The following is a 24,182-nucleotide window of genomic DNA, read 5'->3' as shown; positions in this document are numbered from 1 at the left end:
TGTAGAAAGAAATCACGAACGTTTTTGCTGTGTTTACAGAATAAGTAGATAGATTGCTTGTAAATTTTGATATTTTCCTGCTCTGATCTGAATGCATAGGCAGTTTGGAAGCAGTTTTCATATTGAAATGTAACATTCTGGATATTCTTAGCGATCGGATCCATCTTCTAGTTTTGCTTCATCTTCCATTTTCAAGATGGTTCATTTAGTAGCAAGACTTTCAGAAAATGACTATAATTGCCTAGTAAAAAAAGGACCTTAGCAAAGTAAAATTTGTACGAGTAATAATAATAATATAATAATAATAATGTGTTTCTTTTGCCCAAAATTTCCAAAGTTTTACCATTTGGACCCAGTATTTTTTGAAAAAAATACATTTTCTTTCCAAACCAAATCAAAAGAAACACACGTAACTCACCCAACCTCAGATCAGAGTCTCCTCCTCATTCATACCTCCATCATCAAGCTCAAGCTCATATCTGAGTTAGAAGTACCACTTTGGCCTTACTTCCTGCTCGGTTTCTGTCAATTCCCTGTACTCGTACCATTTCTCTCCGCCACTACCTACTGGTAAAGGAGGACGAACAAATATCTCCACAGGCTTGGGAACATGAACAGTTATACTTATCTCACCGCCGGATTCTGCTGCTGCAGTGGCCTCGGCCGATCCGGGAAATGGTTCGATGCATATCCACCCGAGCCCTGATATAGCCACGTCGCAAGACGGCCTGGGTACATACAACAGCATATTTGTTTTAATAATTTATGTATGCTTATTATTATTGATGCTCAACTATAAAAGGAACTCCTATGTTCTTTTTTTGTTTCTTTTACTACCTCTCCCGGTCATGATATTTTATTTGTAACTCGCGTTTTGTTTCAAGACCTGCCCAGCTGTCCAACTTCTGTATCCCAGTTGGAGGCGTCAAGATGCTCCCAACTTCTTTCTGAAACATTACTTATACAGTCAATTCCTTTGGATTCAGCTGGCCCATAACACAAATTCATACAGTAATAATTGCTCATGCCAAAAGGAAGAAAAGTATGGAAGCCTTGATGTAATTGCAGTTTTACCCGGTAAAATTCATCTGCCTCTCTAGTTGGTACCACATGTAATTGAAGTGCCTTAGGTCCGTAGAAGGTCAGGCGTGTTTCTGGGAGAGCTCTGATGACATCTACTCGGACAAGACCTCCCCAAAATACTGAAAAACCAACCATACCATCTGACCTGATTTGCTCGACCATTGAGTTGTCCAAATTCACATGGGGGTTCTGGTTCACACCAAAATGAAGGGGGGAAATTGTTCAGTTTTGATGCTTAAAGCTAAGCATTTCTGAAAATAGATAAAAAGGGAGTCAACGTACTGGGAAAGATTGACCTCGAAGTCGGCTTTGGGGCGCAAGGGCAGGTAGATCCTCTGAGTGGATTACTGCAGCTTGCCTATGGTGCAGATGAACTCCAGGTGTGTCGTATAGTTTCTGCAAAATATTGAAGAGGGCAAATAATTCTGGAATATCATCGACAGATATGTGGATAAGGTGGAAATATGGATCCAATGTTTTAATAACAGAACGGACAATTATTTATTGTTACATAATCAATTGGTTCAAGCTGTCTAGCAACACATACAATCTCAATCTTTTGGGACGTATGTAATAACTCTAAGTAAAAAGTTTAAGAAATTAAGTAAAGAATAAATAGATGGATTTGGAATTATGAGCGTGGAATAGTACAGATGAAATGAAAGACAGTTGAAATTTAGGAAAGTAGGACATACCCCTCCTCCTAGGAAAGCTTCAATTGGGATTGGACCCAAAGTCGTTCCTGGAACAGCAGATTGAATTGGTTTGTATTTTCTGGCAGCAGCTGCCGCTGGATCCTTATAAGATAACATTTCTGATAACAAAACTAAGTATATAAGTTCATGGGTTTTGAACAAGTTCATACAAACTTTTCTGACTGTTTGCCTTGCTAGCGGCATTAACTGGAATTTAATCAGGCTGAGTATACAACTTGAGAAGATTACACATACTAAACAATAAAATAAGAGAGGAAGTTCAAATATAAACAAGATAATAGCAAATTTGTTCCATGGTAAATTGAAAGCAACTCTCTCTGGTGGAGATCAATTTGTGAACGAAGTATGGGAACACACTCCATTAGCATTCAAAATTCAAATCAAAATTGAAAATGACATTTTTAATGGAATAAACGACTTAATAAGTGGTAACACTTAAATTAGTTGAAAACAATTATAAAATCAGCAGGAATACTTACTCAAGAGAGCATTGATGAAAGCAGATTTTCCAACATTAGCTGATCCCTGTCAAAACAATAAGTAGCAATTACTCATTCCAAATACAAGAATTAGAGAAATTTAGTTAACATGCCCAAGAGAATAAGGTATGAAACATAATAAGATGCTGAACAGGACATGATTTCCAGAGTAAAGGACTTACCAAAATGTATACATCCCTCCCCTGAAATGAGAAAGTCATACCTTCTTTAGTTTAAGGACAATATAAAAGAAACTGAGAATAAATTAAGTTCATCTGCATAACTTATAATTTATGAACAACGATGTCAATATGAGAAGCTAGCCAAGAAAATGAGAAAGACAAAAATTACCACAAAACAAACTTGTGGTGCACCAGCTCCAGTTTCAATGTAAACACACACACACACACACACACACACAATAATTCTAAGGTAGGTACTCCCATAAACATTAATACACTACATAAACCCTATTAATATAGCACAACTTCTTCTAAGATATAATAAGGCAAGCATTTGGTGGCTCACCCCTTCAGGTTCAAAAAAGTTTATATACTTTAGAGATGTAACTAAATCACCTCACATGATGCTTCCAATTACCAGCCTTCCATTGTAGAATATAAAATTTTCCCTAGGCTAGTGTGGAGCATGAGAGTCTATGAAGATGAAAAAGAATTCTCTAAGGCCCAGTTTGTTTGAAAGGATTTGGCTTAAAGTTATCTCAAATGACTCCGTTAAATCCATTCGTTTCATTTGGCAACACGGTGGATTTCAAGTCTCCAAAAGTTGGTTGTGGATTTGAAATCCCACCCCTGTAATATTTCAAATACTCTTTATACTGTATCATTTCAAATACTTCCCACAGCCAGGTAAGCATCAAATTAATTTGCTTTCAAGAACATCATGATGGATATTAATTATTAAGTACTTTAAATCCAAAGTAATTCAAATCCATTCATTTAAAATCACTGTCAAGTCCAGATCCAGTGAACCAAACAGGGCCTAAAGGAAAACCAATTGCTTCTATCAGATGTTGACTAGAAAATACGGGTATACTAGTTAGTCGCTTCTTCATTCACTTCTAAAGTAATCATACCTAAGACAGGACAAGCTATAAACGGGACTTTAATAACAACTATATCAGGAAATAACCAACCTTCTTTTCTTTCTGAATTTCTGAGATCACTCCAGCAATGCCCACCAAAGACTTAGAACTCGTCAAGTGCACACTCAGCACACTGCAAAATGAGTGTTTTTTGTGCCATTTAACATCTTTAACATCTATAAGAACACATTAATGCATTAGAACTCTAGAATCCTAAAAAGAACTACATTTAGGTCTATCAGACTGTGTCAGGACTGCACAAAAGCAATCTTGGCATCGACCACTTTTATCTTCAATGTGTCACGTAGAAACTAAATGCCAACAATACAATGCCACAAAAGCAAATTGCAGTGGTATAGACTTCCCAGCCAGAATCCTCTAAAAATGGTAGCTTACAAAGAACCTATTACTATTAGCTTTCTTTTAGTTCAATCGCGTCAAAGTTGTAATTAAACAAGATCGAAGTTAAGGTAAATCTGGCCTTAAAATTAGATTGAAATCACAAACATCATATTGGCATGTCTTTATGGAGAAGGCTCAAGGCAAGTCCAACATAAAAACAACTTACTTTAGCTTCCTCTTCATTGTTGCCTCCACAACCCAGTCACCAACACAATTAAAATCAGTCCCTTTAGGAAGAAGATCAACCTAGAAACCATCAAATATCAAATCAATGTTCTTGACATTTGTAAAAAAATAAAAATAAAATCTATACATATTCAAAACAATAGTCAGATAATATGCTACTCATTTCCATCACCTTAGTAATGACTAGAATAATCGGATTAGCGCCAGCAAGATCACGAACCTTGGCCAGGAAACTGCCATTGAAATCGACTATATCCACCTACATATAAACGACCACCATATATGCAATAATTGGAACAGTAAAAAACAGCAACCATTAGATAACTCAAACAAGATAAAAGAGTGTAGATGCACACAAACATCAGGATTTAACCAAAAGAATATACACATACATATATAATTATATATATTAATATATATCCAAAGCTAGAAATTTCAATATTGTTCCCAATGAATTACCAATTTCACTATAAGAGCTTTCTCATAACGCAAATGTGACAGCTTTTCCCGAAGCTCTTCAGCCGTGACAAATTGTTTCCCGCCGGAATATCCTCCATTTCCGCCAACAGCAGTAACCATATGACCATGGGACAAAAGCTTGCACCGCCCACACAACACCTTTCTCAGCTGTCTATGCTTCTTCTTCTGCACAAAACAATTGCAAACACTTACATCAAGCAAATCGCACAATCTTCAAACCCAGTCATTATCTCCACACACAAATTCCTCACCAGATTATAAGCCTCAAGCTCCACGTACCCGGGAGCATCCTCTTTGGATGTCTGCAACGGCGCGCCGCATCCATAGCAGCTCGGAACAGTAATCAGAGCCGCTTTCACAGCCTTGTCTTTCCTCTTCGTCGTCTTCTTCTTCGATTCCGATATAACAGCAGCAGCTGCAGCTGCAAACTCTTGTTGCCGCAGGAAGACTTCGCCTCGTGTCGGCGCCGATGGTCCGGCGCCTTCGAGTTCGGATGCATCTGTTGAGCTAGATCTGCAATTGATGAGATTGAATGGCTTTCGGCGGAAAGATTTGGAGAAAATCAACTTATGGGTAGGGTTTTCAAAAGAGCGAAATGTGGAGAAAGGAGCCAACGCCATGGATGAACAGAACTCCGATAAAACTGCCCCGCCCCGGCAGTGTAATTCCAATTCCAGGATACATTCAAAAGCGTTTATATGTGATATGAAGTCGCGTTTTTCATTTTGCTTTTTTGAATAGGTAACACGCTTTTAAAAGGGAAAGCATTTATTAGAGGGCATTGTTTTTCGATATACTTACAATATTAAAATAAAATTTAAAGCCGAAATATTGCAATATAGAGCGTACAAAAAATTTCAAAGTTCACACACTTCATCAATGCAATATTATTATCAGTGGATGTAGTTTACACTCTATTAAAAATTTTGATGTAATATTTTTTAAAATGTAAAAGAATTTTCAAATATACATTAAAATTATGTGGAGTTTTCAAAATACATATAAGTTATGAACAACTTCACCAAATTTAAATTCAGAACTCCCAAAAATAGATTATAGTATTATTGGGTGTAGTCTGTGAACATTGAATCATCCGTGGAATATTATTTCTAAGTAAAATTAATACTTCCTCCGTCTCGGTGCAATGTTGTTGTTTACTTTTTTACACGTAAATTTTTTAATATTAGTATTATAATGGGTTGTAATAAAAAAGACAAAAATTAGTATTGTGTAATATAAAAGCAGTTGCATTTTGTGTAATATAGTGTAAGGTAGAAGAGTATTTATTATGTTAGGTAAGTAGTACAATTACTAAATTAAGAAATGGTAACTTTTGAGACGGACAAAAATGAAAAATAAAAACCTTTCAATGAGACGAAGGGAGTATACATATTCAAATTATTAATCAAACAAGATGGACATTTGTTTTTTGCTCAAAAGTATTTATAAGATTATTTTCAACTCATAACTCTAATTTTGAAATTAATAGTATATAAATTTAAATTATTGATGGTCATTCATAAATCTATTATGCCAGAGTTACTATTTTTTTAATTATTTTTACATGTTTTTTTTTTAAATTAATACACTAGATACATTCAATATTTTTATATTTTTTATATGATTTTGTATACCTCACGTAAAAAAATTTCTTTTTACTCACAAAACAAACACACATTATTTTTCTATTTCTCATCTTCAATCACATTCTTTATTTTTGCAAGTTAAAGTATATTTTATCTATATTTTATTTTATATATTTTTTATTATTTAAATTTATAAATAAAATTAAATATTTTATTATTTTTATATATTTAATTTCTAAAAATATTTTAAATATTATATCGATAGATTAAATTTATAACTTTTTTTATCATAAAAGTTAAAAATATTTTTTAATTACATAAATTAAAATTTTAATATTATTAATTAATATTTATGTTAAATAAAAATAAAAATATATAATATATTAAATATATAAATACAATATAAATATTAATATTAATTATGAAATTAAAATATAAATATAAATATAAAAAATAATTTATTTTATAAATAATAAAATAAAATTCACAAATAATACAATAAAATAAAAAAAAAAGTAAATAATTAAGCAAAAACACAATTTTTAAATAAATTTTAATTAACTTTTTAATTTAAAATTTAAATGATAGATTATACAAGGTAATGCAGTATATAACTTACACAATATATTTTTATATAATATAACATATATTATCTATTTTGTAATAAAATATTAATTACTTCAAGTTAATATGCTAGTTTGATCAAATCAATAATGTTGACTTATTTAGTCAACATCCTAAATGTTGGTTTTTTGGTACCCATACCTTGAAACCCAAACCCAAACATGTGTAATCCGACCTGCAATCTATTTATCCAAAATAGATCCAGTTCGTCCATTTAATTAGGGTTAATCTGGGTCATTGATTTCTTTGATATATATGTGTTGTGGGTTGAGAAGATTATTATCATTCATTCACACGACACAGAAACCCTAATCTCTCTTCTCCTTCATCGCGATTTCTCACGAGCTCACCTGTGAATCAATTCCTTGAGGTTTTCCGGTGTGCCTCCGTCGACCGGTGCCTTCCTAGTCCGACGAGTTTTCTTCGAAGCAGTGTAAGTTGTCTGCGGTAAGATTTAGTCGCGAATAAGCATTCGCATGTTCTTTCTTTTGGCCCGTCGGTGAATATTTTGGGTTTGTGGTGAGTGTGAGTTGTTGGTTGCCTAGTTTGGGTTTGGTTCCTTGTTTCTTGGCTTGGTCACCATTTTTTGTTGGGTTTGTGAAGGGCCTAAGACTAGTTTTATTTGAGGTATATGATGTGCAATTCATAGAATCATGTTGTTTGTTGTGGATTCGGGTTAAAATTGTTAATTTCTTGGGCGAATCTTTGATTTCGGTTTTAGATTGTTTTCTTACAGTGGTATCAGAGCTATTCGTTAATCTTTTCTTGAACTGCGTATACTTCAATCGCATAAAACAGTTTGGTTTTTTTGTTTTCTTATTGTTTTTTGGGACTACTAATCTTTGGTTTTGATTTCTTGAGCGTTAAAGTCGGGTCTGCTGTTTCCCAACATAAACTCGACAAGCTGGTAAGGCAGGTTAAGTATTCTTTTAGTAATTATCTTTGTTTCCTTGTGAGATATATTCTGCCTTGTGTGTTGCCGTAGTTGCCTTATATGTGATAGTGTAGTAGAATTGAAATTACTTTGTCTATCACTAATTGTCTTTCCAAATAAAGATATATCTGTTTTTTATGTGCTTCTGCCTTTAATCCTTTGTTCTATTTTTTGGGAAGATCTGTTTGAATCTTTTCTTTGAAAATGGCCTCCAGTTACTATAATATTCAGTCTTTTGATGGTAAAATCGATTTTGTTGTATGGAAACAAAAAATGAGAAGTGTTTTAATAACACAAAGATTAATAAGAGAAATTGAGGATGAACACCCTACACATGTTCCTCTAGAAAAAGGGTTGAAATTGATGAATTAGCTTCTTCGTGTATAATTTTAAATCTAGCCGACTCTATAGTAAGAAAAGTAGAGAAACAAGTAAGTGCAAAGGCTTGATGAATTATACACTAATACCTCTCTTCCAAGTAGGATTCACTTGTTAGAAAAAGATTTCAGTATCAAATTGGATTTTTCAAAATCTGTTGATGAAAATATTGATATATTTACAAAGTTAATCCAAGATATAAAAATAGATAAGAACATAGATGACTATAGTCCAATTATTTTGTTAAATGCAATTCTTATGCTGATGTAAAAGTAGCAATAAAATATGGAATGTTATGTATACTAGAGGTAGGTCTCCATATAGGTCTAACAAAAGGAACTTTACTGGAAATAAAAATAATGGTAATTTTCAGAATAACAACAATAAGAAAGGATTTAAAAGTAGATCTCTGTCTAGGCCTAAAACTTCTTCTAAGAATGTTAAAAGATGTTTTCAATATGGTGATCCTAATCACTTTGTTCGAGATTGTCCCCAAAAGAATCAAACTAATCAAAAAGCAAATCCAAATGAGAGTGCAAACTTTATATATGTTGATCAGTGATTAGGTGATGTTTGTGTTGTGAAAGCTGAATATTTTAAAACTTCTGTTATTTTAGAGAATGAATGGTTATTAGATTCAGCTTGTACTTTTCATATGACACCCTTAAATTAAAATTTGTTTTTTCAGCCTACAAATCTTTAAATAACTGTTCAATTTCTATGGTTGACAATAGGGTATGTAATGTACTAGGTATTGGTCCTGTTTACTTGAAATTGAATTCAGGATATATTTTGAAGCTTAATGATGTAAGACATACACCTGATTTGTCTAATAATCTTTTATCATGTGCCGGGCTATCCTCTATGGGTTTAGAGGGCAAATGAGGGGTTGATTGTATGAAAATATCCAAAGGTTCATTGGTTTTGTTTAAGGCAGAAATGAAAAACAATTTGTATGTTGTTTCAGCTGTTCCTATGGGTCAAAATGATAATTTTGCTAATGTTGTTCCTTATGATAAGACAAAACTTTGGCATAAAAGGTTATGACACATTAGTAACAAAAGAATTGAAATTTTGAATAAAGCTAGTTGTTTTGGCAATGATAAAGTTATTGTTGTACCTTTTTGTGATGATTGTATGTTTGGTAAGCATCATAAGGTTCAATTTCCTTGTACTCCTGCTTCTAAAGTGTCTAATTTAAATAAGAAGTTAGACTATCTATATGCTGATGTTTGGGGGCCATCTAGTGAACCAACTCAATGAGGTAACATGTATTTCTTGTCTATTATTGATGATTTTTCTAGGAAAACATGGGTTTTCTTAATGAAAAATAAGTCTGATGTTTTTGGAATTTTTCAGAACTGGAAAATTCAAATTGAAAATCAAACAGGTTTAAAAATTAAATACTTAAGAACTGATAATGGCTTAGAGTTCTGTAATAACTGGTTTGAGTTATTTTGTGTTGAGCAAGGCATAACTAGGCATAAAACAGTTTCATACACTCCCCAACAAAATGGGGTAGCCGAGAGGATGAATAGAACCATTTGGAAAGGGTTAGAAGCCTCTTGGCATCTTCTGGACTGTCTAAAAAGTTTTGGGGGGAAGCCTTACTAACAGCTGCTTATTTGATTAACAAGTGTCCTTCCATTCCTTTGGGTGGAGGTTGTCCGGAAGCTAAATAGTCAAGTAAACAATTAGATTTATCTAATATTAAAGTGTTTGAGTGTAGCGCTTTTGTTTATGTTAAAGAGGATAAATTATAACCTAGGGCTAAGAAGTGTGTGTTATTAGGTTATCCCAAGGGAGTCAAAGGTTATAAATTGTGATTAAGAGGTAAACTTGGTTTTAAAACCATTATCAGCAGAGATGTGACTTTCAATGAATTTGAAATACCCTGTTTAATTCAAGAAAAACTTGTTTCTTTAGATAAAAATACCTATACCCCAAATGAGGTGGAGCAAGGATATAGTTTAAACCCAACTCTTGAAACTACTGAAATTGATCAGAAATTTCAGAATGTTGAAAATGAAACTGAAACTGATATTTCAGAACTTTCTTCTAGCCCTGAACAACCTGTTTTTCAACCTGAAAATACTCTTGAAAGTGTTGAAAATGAATCCCCAAATTTAGAAGGTTATAGATTGACTAGGGATAAAACTAGAAGAGAAACTAGACCTCCTCCTAGGCTGAATGAATATGATTTTTCTTGTTATGCTTTCAATGTGTTTGAAAAATTAGATGGCAATAAACCTAAGTCTTTTGTAAAGGCAATTAAATCTGAAAATAAAAAAGAATGGGTTGAAGCCATGAATGACGAAATAGAATCTTTGCATGTGAATAATACTTGGACTTTATTACCTAAACCTATGAATTTTTCTCTTATAGATTGTAAATGAGTTTATAAAGTAAAACAAGAAGTACAAGGGGTTAGGTTTAAAGCAAGGTTAGTTGCAAAAGGTTTTACTCAAAAAGAGGGGATTGATTATAATGAAATTTTCTCACAAGTGGTTAAGTTTACTACTGTTCGCATTATGTTGTCTCTTGTTGCTTATTTTAATTGGGAATTAAAACAACTAGATGTAAAAACAGCTTTTTAATATGGAGACTTGAAAGAGAAAATTTATATGAAGCAACCGGAGGGTTATGTTGATAAAAATATGGCTAATCATGTGTGCTTACTTAATAAATCATTGTATAGTTTAAAACAATCTCCCCATCAATGGAATATTAAGTTTGATGAATGTATGATGTCACTAAACTTCATTATGAGCAAATATGATCATTGTCTTTACTATAAAAGAGCTGATAAACATCATGTATTCTTGTTGATATATGTAGATGATATGTTGTTAATTAGCCCAAGTTTAGAGGTCATAAATCATATAATAGGCTGTTTGAGTTAAAATTTTGATATGAAAGATTTAGGTGATGCAAAAATGACTTTTGGAATGAATATCATAAGAAATAGGAAAGACAACTCAATGTTCTTAAACCAAACAACATACATAGATAAAATTTTGCATAAATTTTCGATGTTTGATGCAAAATCTGTTAGTGTTCCTTTGGCTTCTCACTTTGTTTTGAGTAAACAGAAATGTCCCAAATCTGAAAGTGATGTTGAGCACATGAAGAATGTGCCATATGCTAATGCCATTGGCTCGGTAATGTATCTTATGGTAGGTACACGGCCCGACATTGCCTACGCAGTAAGTTGTTTGAGTAAGTACATGTCTAACCCTGGCTTGGAACATTGGTATGCTTTAAAGTGGCTAATTAGATATCTTGCTGGGACACTTGATGTTGGACTGTTTTATACTAAATCTGATTGTGGTTTAAATTTAAAGGGATATGCCGATTCCAATTATGCTAATGATAAAGATAGTAGAAAAGCAACCACTTATATATTTACCTTTTGTGGTTTTTGTGTAAGTTGGAAGTCTCAATTACATGTTTTAGCCCTTTCTACTACTGAATCTGAGTATATTGCAATTACCGAAGCTTTAAAGAAGCTATTTGGTTAAAAGGGTTGTTTTCTGAAATAGGTTATTTGAATAATGATGTTATAGTTTATTCTGATAGCCAATCTGGAATCCAACTTTGTAAAAACTCGGTATTTCATGATAGAACTAAGCATATTGATGTTCGATTTCATTTTATTAGAGATATAGTGTCTAAGAATTTGGTGAAGTTAAAAAAGGTTTCATCTCAATTTAATCCGTCGGATATGGGAACTAAAGTGTTATCTGTTTCAAAGTTTTTATCTTGTTTAAAAACTTTAAATTGTGGGATATATGGTTAAGATGATATTACTTCCAACTTATATAATGTACAATATAAACTGATTTTGTGTTTTTTATTTTTTTCAGGTTTTATAAAGTGATGATGATCCTTTATAGCCCTTCCGTGACTTTGGCCAAGAAACAGGGGGAGGATGTGTTGGTTTTTTGGTACCCATACCCTGAAACCCAAACCCAAACATGTGTAACCCAACCCGCAACCCATTTATTCAAAATAGATCCAGTCCGTCCATTTAATTAGGGTTAATCTGGGTCATTGATTTCTTTGATATATATGTCTGTTGTGGGTTGAGAAGATTATTATCATTCATTCACGTGACACAACAGCCCCAATCTCTCTTCTCATTCATCGCAATTTCTCACGAGCTCACATGTGAATCGATTCCTTGAGGTTTTCCGGCGTGCCTCCGTTGACCGGTGCCTTCCTAGTCCGACGAGCTTTCTTCGAAGCAGTGTAAGTTGTCTGCAGTAAGATTTAGTCGCGAATAAGCATTCGTGTGTTCTTTCTTTTGCCCCGTCGGTGAATATTTTGGGTTTGTGGTGAGTGTGAGTTGTTGGCTGCCTAGTTTGGGTTTGGTTCATTGTTTCTTGGCTTGGTCATCATTTTTGGATGGGTTTGTGAAGAGCCTGAGACTGGTTTTATTTGAGGTATATAATATGCAATTCATAAAATCGTGTTGTTTGTTGTCGATTCGGGTTAGAATTGTTAATTTTTTGGGCGAATCTTTGATTTTGGTTCTAGATTATTTTCTTACACTAACAACCGCATATACATATGTTATGTTTTACTGCGGTAAATATAGAATATGTACACTTAGACCATGAGTCATGGAGATATGCATTTTTGGATATCTCTACTCCCCTTTTCACTATGCACCTCATTTCTTCACATCAGCGAGATAATCTATTTTATTTTATACTCACAACAAAGATACTAATTCTAATTTTTAATTAATTTTTATTATCATATTATATATACACACATTATTTTTTAATTATATTTTTTATTTTGTAATTAATTATATTATTATTATTCAATATTTTGATTTATTAAAAATTTATGGAAACAAAAATATTATATTATTTATATTAAATATATTTTATTCAATAAATTATACTTCCTCCATCCCGCCACCGATGACTCATTTTTCTTTTTTTGTACGTCCCACAAAAGATGACCCTTTTCCATTTTTGGTAACTTTATTAATTTTAAACATACTTAACAAATATAAATCAATTTAATGAAACTTCTAACATCTTACACGTGACTCAATCAAAACCCATTTATTTGTATCTCTCCTCAATTAACATAATTTTTTATCTATATTTAAAACTTCTCATTTTTTATAAAACTAATTTATGGTAATGATAAATAAATAAAAATGTATTATATAAAATTTTATTATCTACAAAATGATATCCATATTGCATATATTTTTTCGAGATATAATCTTAAAAAATTTTAAAATACCAATAATACTATTCCTATAAAAAATAATAAACTAATATCATAACTTATTATTAATAACTTACTAATCCCTCGGGAGGGATGGAGTATTATTTTGTCAATATTGATTGTTCAATAAATTAAATAATATTTATATTTATATATTTTAAAATTTAAATCAATAAAAATATATCCAATATTGATATCATTTGTATAATATAAAATTTTATAAATTATAAAAATACTATAAATTAAAAATATAATAATATATTTAATATAAATTAACAAATAATGTACATATATATCTAATATATATCATACATATATGTATCCCAATTAAAATAGGATACATAGCAGAAAAGGAAAGAACATCTCTTATTATTTTTATTTTTTTAAAAAAATATTGAGGTGACGCATCTCTAAAATACAAATGCGTCCATTGCAGCTGCTGTTATTGTGATTTATGATTCAACTTTCAGACTTTGGGTTAGAATTGTCTTGTCAATTTAATATTTTTACTTCAACACATTTCAAACTATAAACTATCAATTTTGTATTTGAATCAGTAGTTCAACATTGGTTTTTTTATTAAATATAATTATAATTTAAGATATTAGTTAAATAATAAAAATAAGAAGGGAAAATCAACATAATTAGATAAAAAAAAAAAAAAAGTAAATTATTTTTTATAAAAATTATCCCTTTTTTTAAGGTTTAGGGAACAGAGGCAAGCCCCTACGTGGACCGTCTATAGTTGATCTAGGTGTATATGATTCATTGGCGTTAGAGCAACTATTCACATATAGAAGTCCTATTTTTGTTGAGGCATTTTGTCTCTTCATCGATAAATGCATGTAGTGACTCAACTCTTCAAATTAAAGTTTTGATTAAAAATGGATTGAGCCTGGTGTAGGCGAAGTACAATCGGGGTCGGTTTCTTCCTTTACGTGGCTCTCTCTTCTCTTCTCCCCAAAGCTAGCACCATCGCCGCAAACACCAGCCTATCTCCGCCATTCTGTGCTATTTTCCACCTCATCTTTGTGGTCCATTCTCTTTTCACAAAAATGTACCAAAGATTTTGTATTTCTTTCTCTTATTCCACAAAAACCTTATCGACGTTTTGGAGAACGCCGATCTGCAACAAAAAAGATGCAAATGTTGTTACATTTGATTAATCGAATTTCTCCTTCGGAAATAACTGAGGTGCAACTGTGTAAGTTCTCTCCTCATATCTTGCTTTACAATTTGCATAATTTTTTTTTTTTGATCGGAGGTGAAATATATGTTGGAACTTATCAGGAATTGCACCCTAAGCCTAGGATTTACCGTGTTAAAATAATTGAGATAAAAAATAAAGCAAATAAATCTAACATTGTTCCCCAGTATAGTCGGATTTAGATCTGAAAATTAACGAAGGGTATTGTGTTCTTCAAGCCTATGGCGCAACCCTTCCTCAGAGAACCTCTAGGGTTTCTGCCGTTACTTTCACGATGAGATATGAGAAGTAATGGATGTTGCGTCTAGACCTGGGATCACAACCCTATTTATATCCCTTAATATTAATTGGTCTCATCACCTAATTAATAAGTTACCGGGTTTCTGCACATAGGAGGTCCGCACTTATTAAATACATCTAAGTCCAATAAATTAATAAATCTAGGCTTACTCTGACTGATAGCTCAAATAGTTACATTTAACCCACAATTGGATTTTTAATCCAACGATCTCCCACTTGGGTAAGTGTACACTGAATAACCTTATGAGCTCATGAAAATTTAAAGCGGATTCTTTAATGTATATTATCAATTTTATCTATAAGTCACATCAGTACGGATCAAAGCGGCCGTCACTGCATTTATCGCAATGGGACCGAACAGTGGTCACAATACTAATATAATCTAAGATTCGATCAAGTGATGATGCACAACATGGAAATTTCTTGTAATGTGATCTTAACATACTTATTTCCAACTGATCTACTTTAACTTTAATTCAGAATAACTGAATACTGAATTAAAGTTAAATACTGAACAGTGCATACTGAATACTACAGTACAAAATAAAGTAACCTTAGTGTATTTGAACATTACTAATTAGCTCCCACTAAACCAAAGTATGAAAATATGGTTCCACTCTCAAACGAGCAACATGTTCACTGTAGAACTTAAGTGAAAACCCTTTATTAACTAAGTGGATCCGCAATCATGGAAGCTATATGAAATGTTCAATAAATAATTTATGATATGAAGTCAAACTATTAAGTAAATAATTATTATTATTATCAAATGATGCACTAGTTCCAATCAATTTTGAATTCTGGAATAGACAAAACTCTATATCCGAATGAATAATAATAACTGAATTTGTTCAAAATAGAGATCGAAATTAAATTTTGTCTAAAGATGTTACCAAAAAATGTCTCATCCAAATCCAAATAGTAACCAGTACTCAGTAATAATCTAAAATTGTCAATGAATTCAACTTGAACTTTCGTGTCGTCACCCGTATAAATGTATCTTTCAACATCAATTGATTTTGACAATAAAATAATATTGCATAGACACACTGATGTGTGTTGTTACACCAAAATCCACCCTTAGGTGTGTCTATGAACTGAAATTAAATTAATTTCAAGAGAAAGACTAATAGGATAAACATGTCCTCCGAAAAGTCTAACTTAAGTGCCCTCAATTTAGTAGCAATATTAGACATATTCAGGATGTACTCCCTTATGTTTCCTTTGTCGTTGTACTTCATGGTAATGAGACTCTTAAGAAGAATACTCATTTTTCGCTTTATCGCTTTTGGTAAAACGTTTCTTAATTTCGAGAAGAAATCCATATCATTATATATTGTACTCCTAAAATTTATGGAGTGCTTTTCTTAATGATCATCAGACTTAGGCATTGGAGCTATCCCACTTCTCGAACAACTAATTTTCATATGCAGTGTTTTTCACCATATGAGTGGGTTGGTCTATTCTTAATGCCAAATCAAGATTCATGCAACCAAATGAATCATAATGAAGCTCAATAATAATGAATTCTTATCCCAAGACACTAAGTGTAACATCAATGATCAATCTTTGGATCAATAACATTGATTGCTAGCAATCATCTTGTTGCAATAATCATATACGGACAATAAGTAATGTCAAACATCAACCAATCTTTGGACTGATTTACTATTCACATAAGTTAAATCCATATAATCGTCCATACATATTATCGCAGATGTATATTTTATTTTGTCGCCTTTGGGCCGAAAAATAATCACATGAATTAAATACACATATAAACACTTATCATCAAGTAAAAGTTTCATATAAAAGATGTTACTTTGGCAACGTCAAATACTTGTTTTTCACCGTCAAAACGTAGCATGCATTATTAATGAATATATAATTTTCTTAAACTAAATTACAATAAAAATCACGTTCAATGTATACGAATCTGATTCCATAAAAAATAAAGAATGTTTATTAGCAACTGAATGCATATGTCTATAAGCAATTGAATGTTCCATATGTGAATTTATAAAATAAACTAGCAATTATATCATAAGTTATGAAGCAACATCAGCAATTGTCTTTGGACAAATTACTGACTCACTAGTGGTAAATTTGTTTTGACAATCGAATGTTGACAATAAAGTAGTGTGTTAAACAACACCCTATCATTGGAGAGATCTATTATTCACACACAAATAACCAAATAATCATCACCACATTCAATGCCACCAAACATGCATGTAACTATTTAATTGATGAGTTGTCTTTGGGTCAATCAGCAGCCTTATCAGTCACACACAACTTTCTAATACATAAAATAAACTGATTTACACAGCAGAGGCTGCTTTGACAACATAACTGTTTCAATCAATTCATAAAATATATTATATTATTTATTGCTAATTAACTTCACCTTAAATAAATATGTATATCCAATATATATGAAAGCTATAACAACATCAATTAATTTATGGACTTATTAAAATAATTAAATAGTCCAGAAAATACTAAATGCAACGGAATTACATATAAAATATGTCACCTAAAGAGACTATAAATTAATATAATGAATATTTATAGTCGAATTTGCACAAATACATATTGTCAAAATTAAATGTTGTCGTATCCCAAATTTAATTGAAAATTAAAATAGTTCATAATGAATCTAATTTTATAGAAAATCAGCCCTAATGAATAATAAATAAATTCTGCACGTATTAAATTTAATTTCAGATACATAAACATACGCACATTAATTAATAAACTCCGCAATCATCAAATCGGATGCATATATAAATTGGACGTCAATTTCGACCCATCCGATTGATTAAATAATAAATTAATCTAATCATAATGCCAAAATCGGTGCAAATATTAAGACATATTTATTGATTCCAGAATAAACGAATAAAAATAACCAAATATCCAAATGTTATTTTATTTAAATTGCACTCATATTTATATTGGTTGCATCTATTAATTGAACCAATCAAATAAATAAAATATATTCTTGAGTATCAATAAAATAGCTATCTATTAGACATCAATTGATTGAAAATAATAATAATAATAATAATAATAATAAATAAATAAATATCTCACTTAACTGCATATGTCAATTTTTCTTAGCATGTCAATAGTACAAAGATGGCATATTGATTTGATAAGTTAATAATTACATACATAATAATATAGACGTGTACGGATTGGCTTACATGCAATTTATATTGCAAGATAGAGACAGGATTACATATTTATTCAAATAATCGCTTCCAATAAAATTATGAATAAACAATAATGGAATTATTCACCGATAAAGGCTGATTCCATTAGCTTCTTAATCTCATTCCATAATGACAAATACCATGATTCCATATTAATTTTGGCATTATTCCATTAATTATTTCAATAAACATGCATGATTATTTTGTTGAAATAGATATATAAACAAATGGCGTGGAGAACCTAAGGGAGCGTTTGGTATGGAGAATGGAATTGTAGAGAAATGAGAGTAGAGAATGTAATTAGAGAGAAATAGAATTGAGTAAAGAATGAGAATTAATTCTCTTATTTGATAAAACAAAAAATTCAGTTGAAAAATATAAAAAAAAAATGCATATATATGAATGATCAAACAAGAATAAATGATTAACCGGATAAAAAGAAAGCTTTAACGAATTGAGAATTTATGAAAAATATTTTTGATAATTTTTTTTAAAAAAAAATTATAAATTATATACGATGTTTTTAAAGATTATATTTTAGTACAATAAAATTAAATACTTTAAAAATAAATTAAGTTTGTAAAATTGAAATAATATAATTTTAAAAAAATTATAAAAATTAAATAGTATAAAAAAAATTAAAAAAATAAAAAAAGATATATACTAAAACGTCGTTTCTCTCAATTTCTCGTGTATGGGAGAGAAATGAAAATAGAGAAATTGAAATGATTTATTTCTTAAGTTTCATTTCTCTGGCTCAAACAAAGAAGAGAAATAATACCATTTTCATTTATATTTCTATGTACCAAACACAACCTAAGTTTACAATGTCACGTGTTGTTCCAATATATATATACTAGTGGAAAACCAGTGCGATGCACAACATTTTTATATTTTATTTTTTTGTTCATCAAATATTTTTATATATTTTTTTATTTTTTCGTTAAATTTTTATTAAAAGAACACATCTATTATGTAATCAGTTGTTATGTAATTAATATATATATATAATAGCAAATTTAATTTTTAAAATCAAATTTATTATTTAATTTTAAATTAAATAGATAAGTATTCTACATATACATCATAGTATCATATTTTTAATAATTTTATCAACTTTTATATTTATAAAATATTTATTGATTGTGTTAATTATAATTTGTTAAATATGTTAGTTATGGTGTATTAATTATGAATATTTAATATAAATTTATTTTAATAAAAATATCAAAAATATAAAAATATAAAAAAAAAACTGTATAGATTTATTGAAAATTTATATATACACAAATATATGTAAATAAAATTATAAGAACTCCATTAAATCATCAATTTTATTGTAACGTTATTATTAAATAGAAATTAATATAGAAATTATTTAAAGAGCAAATAATAGAAAAATATCTATAATATACAAAAAAAAAAGAGTTATACTATTAAATTATTTATACAAAGTACAAAACAATAACAAAATAAGATATTATAAATAATTATACTTTTAAACTATTGTATTATCTTTGGATTAGATACAATCCCAATATTTTGGAACTTCAATGAACTAAAATGAAGGAAAAAAAATTGTATGTGGTAGCTAAAAAGAGAGAAACGTTATCCAAAAATTGAGGAAAAACTCACAGAAAAAAGATTTTCTAAAAAATAAGAGAATTACAGAATAAATGAGATTAAAGTATGACTAAAATGGATAAAAAAACTGATCTTGTCGTGTGGGGGCAATCTGGATAACACAAAAATATAATTAATATTGCAAATAAAAATAAATCCATTTTTAATTTTAATTTTATTATTAAATATAAACTAATATATGAAATACCTAAAAATAAATAATACAAAAATATCTGTAAACACAAAATTATATGAAATTATTTATATACGGTACAAAATAAAAATAAAATAAAATAGTATAAGTAAATTATACGTTAATACAACGCATCATCTTCAGATTAGGTGGCGCCACAATATTTTGGAACTCCGATTGTTAAAATGCAGGGAAATAAACAACTATATTGGGTGGCTGAAGGAAAATAAAAACGTTATTTAAACATTACCGGAAAAATGAAGAAAATTGAGATGATGAAAGGATGAGAGGTGATGCGTGATTGAAATGAGGGTGAAGATATGGTCTTTTATATACATTCAAATGATGGTTGTCATAAAATTCGTCATTAATGTCGACATTAATTAATTGTAATTGACGTCTTTAATATTTGGTAAAATATTAATTAAATCAATTATTTTATCGGACAATTGGGCAAAAATCCCTCTATCCATTTATCAATTGGGATTCAGTCCCTAATGATAAAAAATTGGTCTGCACTCCCCCATTTTTCCTTCTTCCTTCTTTTTCCTCCCTACTCGTATTTTTCTTCATTCTGTTTCTCTTCGCGCAAAAAATTCTTCTCAATCCGTTGTCCTCTTCCGTGAGCTCGAAAGCCACATCCCGCACAGGTAAGGTTCTTAATTGTTCGCCCGATTTTACATCGCCGCTTCTTGTCTGGTTCGATTGAAAAATTTCCTAGGGCACTCTCCGAATCCTGTTCCGGTTCCCTGTCGTCGGCGGTCGGTTGATTCGGTCGAAGAACTACCGAAGGCTGTCACCGGTTCCCTGGCCCGTATTTCTTGTTCTCCGGTGAAATTAGATGTACCAGGTGTGTTTTTGTGTCAGTTGATTCGGTCGAAGAACTACCGAAGGCTGTCACCGGTTCCCTGGCCTGTCTTTCTTGTTCTCCGGCGAAATTAGATGTACCAGGTGTGTTTTTGTATCGATATCTTAATTGGAAAATTATTATTTGGAAGAAAATGTTTGGGTATTATTTTGGGTGATTTTGATAATAAATTTTGTTGCTATTTAGGGTTTAAGGGTAATATTTATTTTGTGAAATGGGTAATTTGTTGCTATTGAGGATCAAGACATTACTAGAATTCCGTAAGAACATATGATTTTAGTGTATTTTGTGTAAGATTATCTAATCGCCCATACGACCTAATATAGTTCATACATTCATTGGTTGGATCGTTAGGTTCCGATGGACATGGAGCAAAGTAGTCTGAAATTATTAATTATATGTTCCTACGAAGGTGAGCATCATGTAATTCGTTTAGAAGAGGGCACCACGCTGGAGGATCTTTACCGGAATATATCGAAAAGATGGAATAAAGTGAGTATTGAGGCGGTAAAACTCCAATATATTGCACCTATTCAGAAAAGCTACGTGACGTTACTGTGTGACGATGATGTCGCTAATATGTGGAGAATGCATATCTTGTTAAAGGTAATGTTTGTGGATATGATTGCACGGTGTAGAAGCGAGCACCAGAGCGTGCCTCTCCGAAGCACGGTTGGACGCAGGTACGTTACTCATCATTTGTAATTAAGTAGTCTTTATTAAACTTTGTTATAGAATGCAGTCACAATTGTTCCTTATGAAAGAATGCAGTCTGTAAGCACTTATAATGCAGTATGTAAGAATGCAGTCTGTAAGCACTTATAATGTCATGTTCAACACATCTAAAAACATATTGTTTATAGGTTACGTTAGTAATAATTCTTTCATGATATTGGCATACAACAATACCGTGGTATATTGTTGCGATGTTGTTTGTAGGTAGTAAGTATCTACCTCCGCGATTTTGTAGTAGCGCGGTGCAGAACGAACCACTGAAGAGATTGTAAAGATATGTAGTGGGGATATAACGTCTTGAAGGTATTTAACGATTTTCACTCCTTCTTTACACGCCACTGTCAATATCCTCTAGCAATCCGGTTTAGGTAGGTGTACCATGATCGATGCGTTGAAATTTCTGTAGCCCATGGCATTTACTGCATCACGTAGCCTGCTGCGGTGAATAGATGCAGTTGTTCTTTTAAATACCCTGGATGACACGGTAGGTAACCATAGACACCGTGGACATACTCGGTTGAGTAAGATGGGTACCCATGTTTTTCTATTTACGAAGAAAATATCTATTACCATATAAAATTAGAACTACTTACATCTGATATAATTTTCATTCTTATTATTGTATTTTTAATGTAGGGGTGAGGCCGAATGTTCGGGATTGAACGAAGATTGCATAGATGGTATCTTTATTCCCGACGAAAGTACTAGTCTAATTGCAATGCAGAGATGCATTGTCGGGGAAGGTCAGACATTCAAGGGACCGCAGGAGTTTAGAAAGTTACTGAAGAATTATTCTATTGCCACTCAGAAACACTTCAGGTACCGAAAGAATGATTCGAGCAAAATTATTGCGGTGTGCATCGACAAAGGCTGTGGTTGGCGTATTTATGCATCCTTCCATGCTCGTGATGCATCATTCAACATTCGTAAGTGCAATTTACATCACACATGTACTATGAGTCTATTGCAATCAAGAGATCATCCAGCAGCCGATGCGAACTGGATTTCTGAGGTCTACAAAGATAAGATACGTTCTATGCCAGCGTATAAGGCATCCGACATCCGGGAGCATATCCAAACAGATTATGGGATTGACGTGAAATATCATAAAGCATGGCGTGGCAAGGAGAATGCGATAAGGGCAATTAATGGTGGAGGTAGAGACAGTTTCTCACAACTTCCGTGGTACTGTCATGCACTTCGGGAGTCAAATCCGGGAAGTATTATAGACTGCAAAGTTGAGCAGGCAACCAAACGTTTCCAGCGCCTTTTTGTTTGTTTAGGTGCATGCCGGCTGGGTTTTTTGAGGGGTTGCAGGCCCCTACTCTTTCTTGATGGGACACATATAAAAAAAAAACACAAAGGGTGTCTGCTAAGTGCAATTGCAGTGGATGGGGATGATGGGATGTTTACTTTAGCATTTTCTGGTATGTAATTTGATATTAGCTACAGTTGTCATTTTGTTAGAATGCTGGGTATAGCTGTTCGTGTATGCTGTTTTCCATGCTCTCTTTAGGCACGTATGTACCCTTATACGTTGGAAACCTTTGTAGTTATTTGTGTTCTTATTTGTTGACTTGCAGCTGTGTCTACGGAAAATAATGAAAATTGGGAGTGGTTTTGCTGGAAGCTGCGATCTGTTTTAGAATGTGAGGGACGTACTCATTGGAAACAGTACACATTCTTCTCGGATCGGCACTCGGGTTTACTAAAGTCAATCTCGTGCGTCTTTCCCGGAGCACATCATGTGTACTGTCTCCGACACTTAGTGGACAACTTCCGTACCCAGGTATATGTACGTCAATATTAATTTGTAATGAACATCACTGGTTATGATCAGCCTAAAAATGTCTTTTTTTTAGGTTATGCGGAGATACCCAATGCATAATAAGAAACGATGGACCGTTGTTTTCAATAAGGCCGTCTATGCTCCGTTGAGGAGAGATTTCGAAAACCACATTAGTTCTGTGGTCGAATCAATGCCATTGGCCAGGGACTTCATTACCCAATCACACCCAGAATGTTGGGCAAATTCACTATTCAGAGGCACTCGTTGGGGAATAATAAATAATAACATTGCTGAGTCATGGAATAGTTGGGTGAGATCCGTGAGGTCAATGCCATTCGTTGGGATGTTGGATACCATTAGAAGGCAAGTGATGGTAATGATGAATGAACGCCGCGAAAAGTCGGAGATAATGCACGGAAGGCTCTGTCCAAAACAGGAGAGCAAGTTGGCACTATCGTACATGGCGTCTCGACAGCTACAATGCAGTTCATCCTCTAGAACTGTATTCGAGGTAACAGATTGTAATGAAAGATACGCAGTCGATTTGGAGGCGCGCAAATGCTCTTGTCGAGAATGGCAAATGTTCAGATTGCCCTGCAAGCATGCCTGCGCTTGCATTGAAAAATGCAGTATGTCAATTTATGATTTTTGCGATCTTTACTATAGCATTGAATGCTACAGAAAAACGTACCAGGAACCAATAAATCCCGTACCGACGCATGATATGGACGTGATTGTTGAAATTCAGGCGGACCAAATTCACCCTCCTCCGTCGTCTGTCCAACCAGGCCGGCCAAAGAAGCGAAGGTTCGAGTCCCAGCAGGTAAAGAATCCACGAAAATATGGTCGTTGTGGGCGTCTTGGACATAATAGAAGAAGTTGCAAGCAACAAATAGATTAGCGAACCTTTTTTTCATTGTACATCTTTTTGGCTTCCAGGAGTATATATTAAGACAGTAGGTATGTATTCAATAGCTATATTGTAATTGTTTTTTGTGTCTCTTGGATGTAACCGGTTGGATC

The 24,182-nt window shown here is 32.2% G+C and overlaps 2 protein-coding genes across 3 annotated transcripts; one reads left to right on the top strand and one right to left on the bottom strand.

Annotated features, from left to right (window-relative positions):
* Nucleotides 1–296: 296 nt before the first annotated feature.
* LOC127240238 (putative nitric oxide synthase) lies at nucleotides 297–5,124 on the bottom strand. Its single transcript, XM_051258793.1, has 12 exons — nucleotides 4,703–5,124; nucleotides 4,431–4,616; nucleotides 4,144–4,230; nucleotides 3,952–4,031; nucleotides 3,435–3,516; nucleotides 2,461–2,481; nucleotides 2,279–2,324; nucleotides 1,779–1,897; nucleotides 1,366–1,479; nucleotides 1,075–1,272; nucleotides 838–947; nucleotides 297–728 (listed from the first exon to the last, which is right to left on the bottom strand). The coding sequence occupies exons 1-12, from the start codon at nucleotides 5,069–5,071 to the stop codon at nucleotides 485–487; spliced, it is 1,656 nt and encodes a 551-aa protein (XP_051114750.1). The 5' UTR covers nucleotides 5,072–5,124; the 3' UTR covers nucleotides 297–484.
* A 9,138-nt stretch (nucleotides 5,125–14,262) lies between these two features.
* Nucleotides 14,263–24,182, top strand: LOC127240560 (uncharacterized). 2 transcript variants are annotated; one of them, XM_051259285.1, is made up of 7 exons: nucleotides 14,263–14,430; nucleotides 20,990–21,127; nucleotides 21,242–21,318; nucleotides 21,575–21,673; nucleotides 22,007–22,797; nucleotides 22,954–23,159; nucleotides 23,233–24,182. In XM_051259285.1, the coding sequence occupies exons 5-7, from the start codon at nucleotides 22,089–22,091 to the stop codon at nucleotides 24,058–24,060; spliced, it is 1,743 nt and encodes a 580-aa protein (XP_051115242.1). In that variant the 5' UTR covers nucleotides 14,263–14,430; nucleotides 20,990–21,127; nucleotides 21,242–21,318; nucleotides 21,575–21,673; nucleotides 22,007–22,088; the 3' UTR covers nucleotides 24,061–24,182. The 2 variants fall into 2 exon arrangements, with proteins under 2 accessions (XP_051115242.1, XP_051115243.1); XM_051259286.1 differs by lacking the exon at nucleotides 14,263–14,430 and adding an exon at nucleotides 19,879–20,718 and having other exon boundaries at nucleotides 20,990–21,673.

Source organism: Andrographis paniculata, unplaced genomic scaffold (genome assembly GCF_009805555.1).
Source record: "Andrographis paniculata isolate CXL003 unplaced genomic scaffold, ASM980555v1 Contig79END, whole genome shotgun sequence".
NCBI classification, from domain to species: Eukaryota; Viridiplantae; Streptophyta; class Magnoliopsida; order Lamiales; family Acanthaceae; genus Andrographis; species Andrographis paniculata.
Note: the sequence above shows the minus strand (reverse complement) of the source record. Positions and strands in the feature narration are given on the sequence as shown.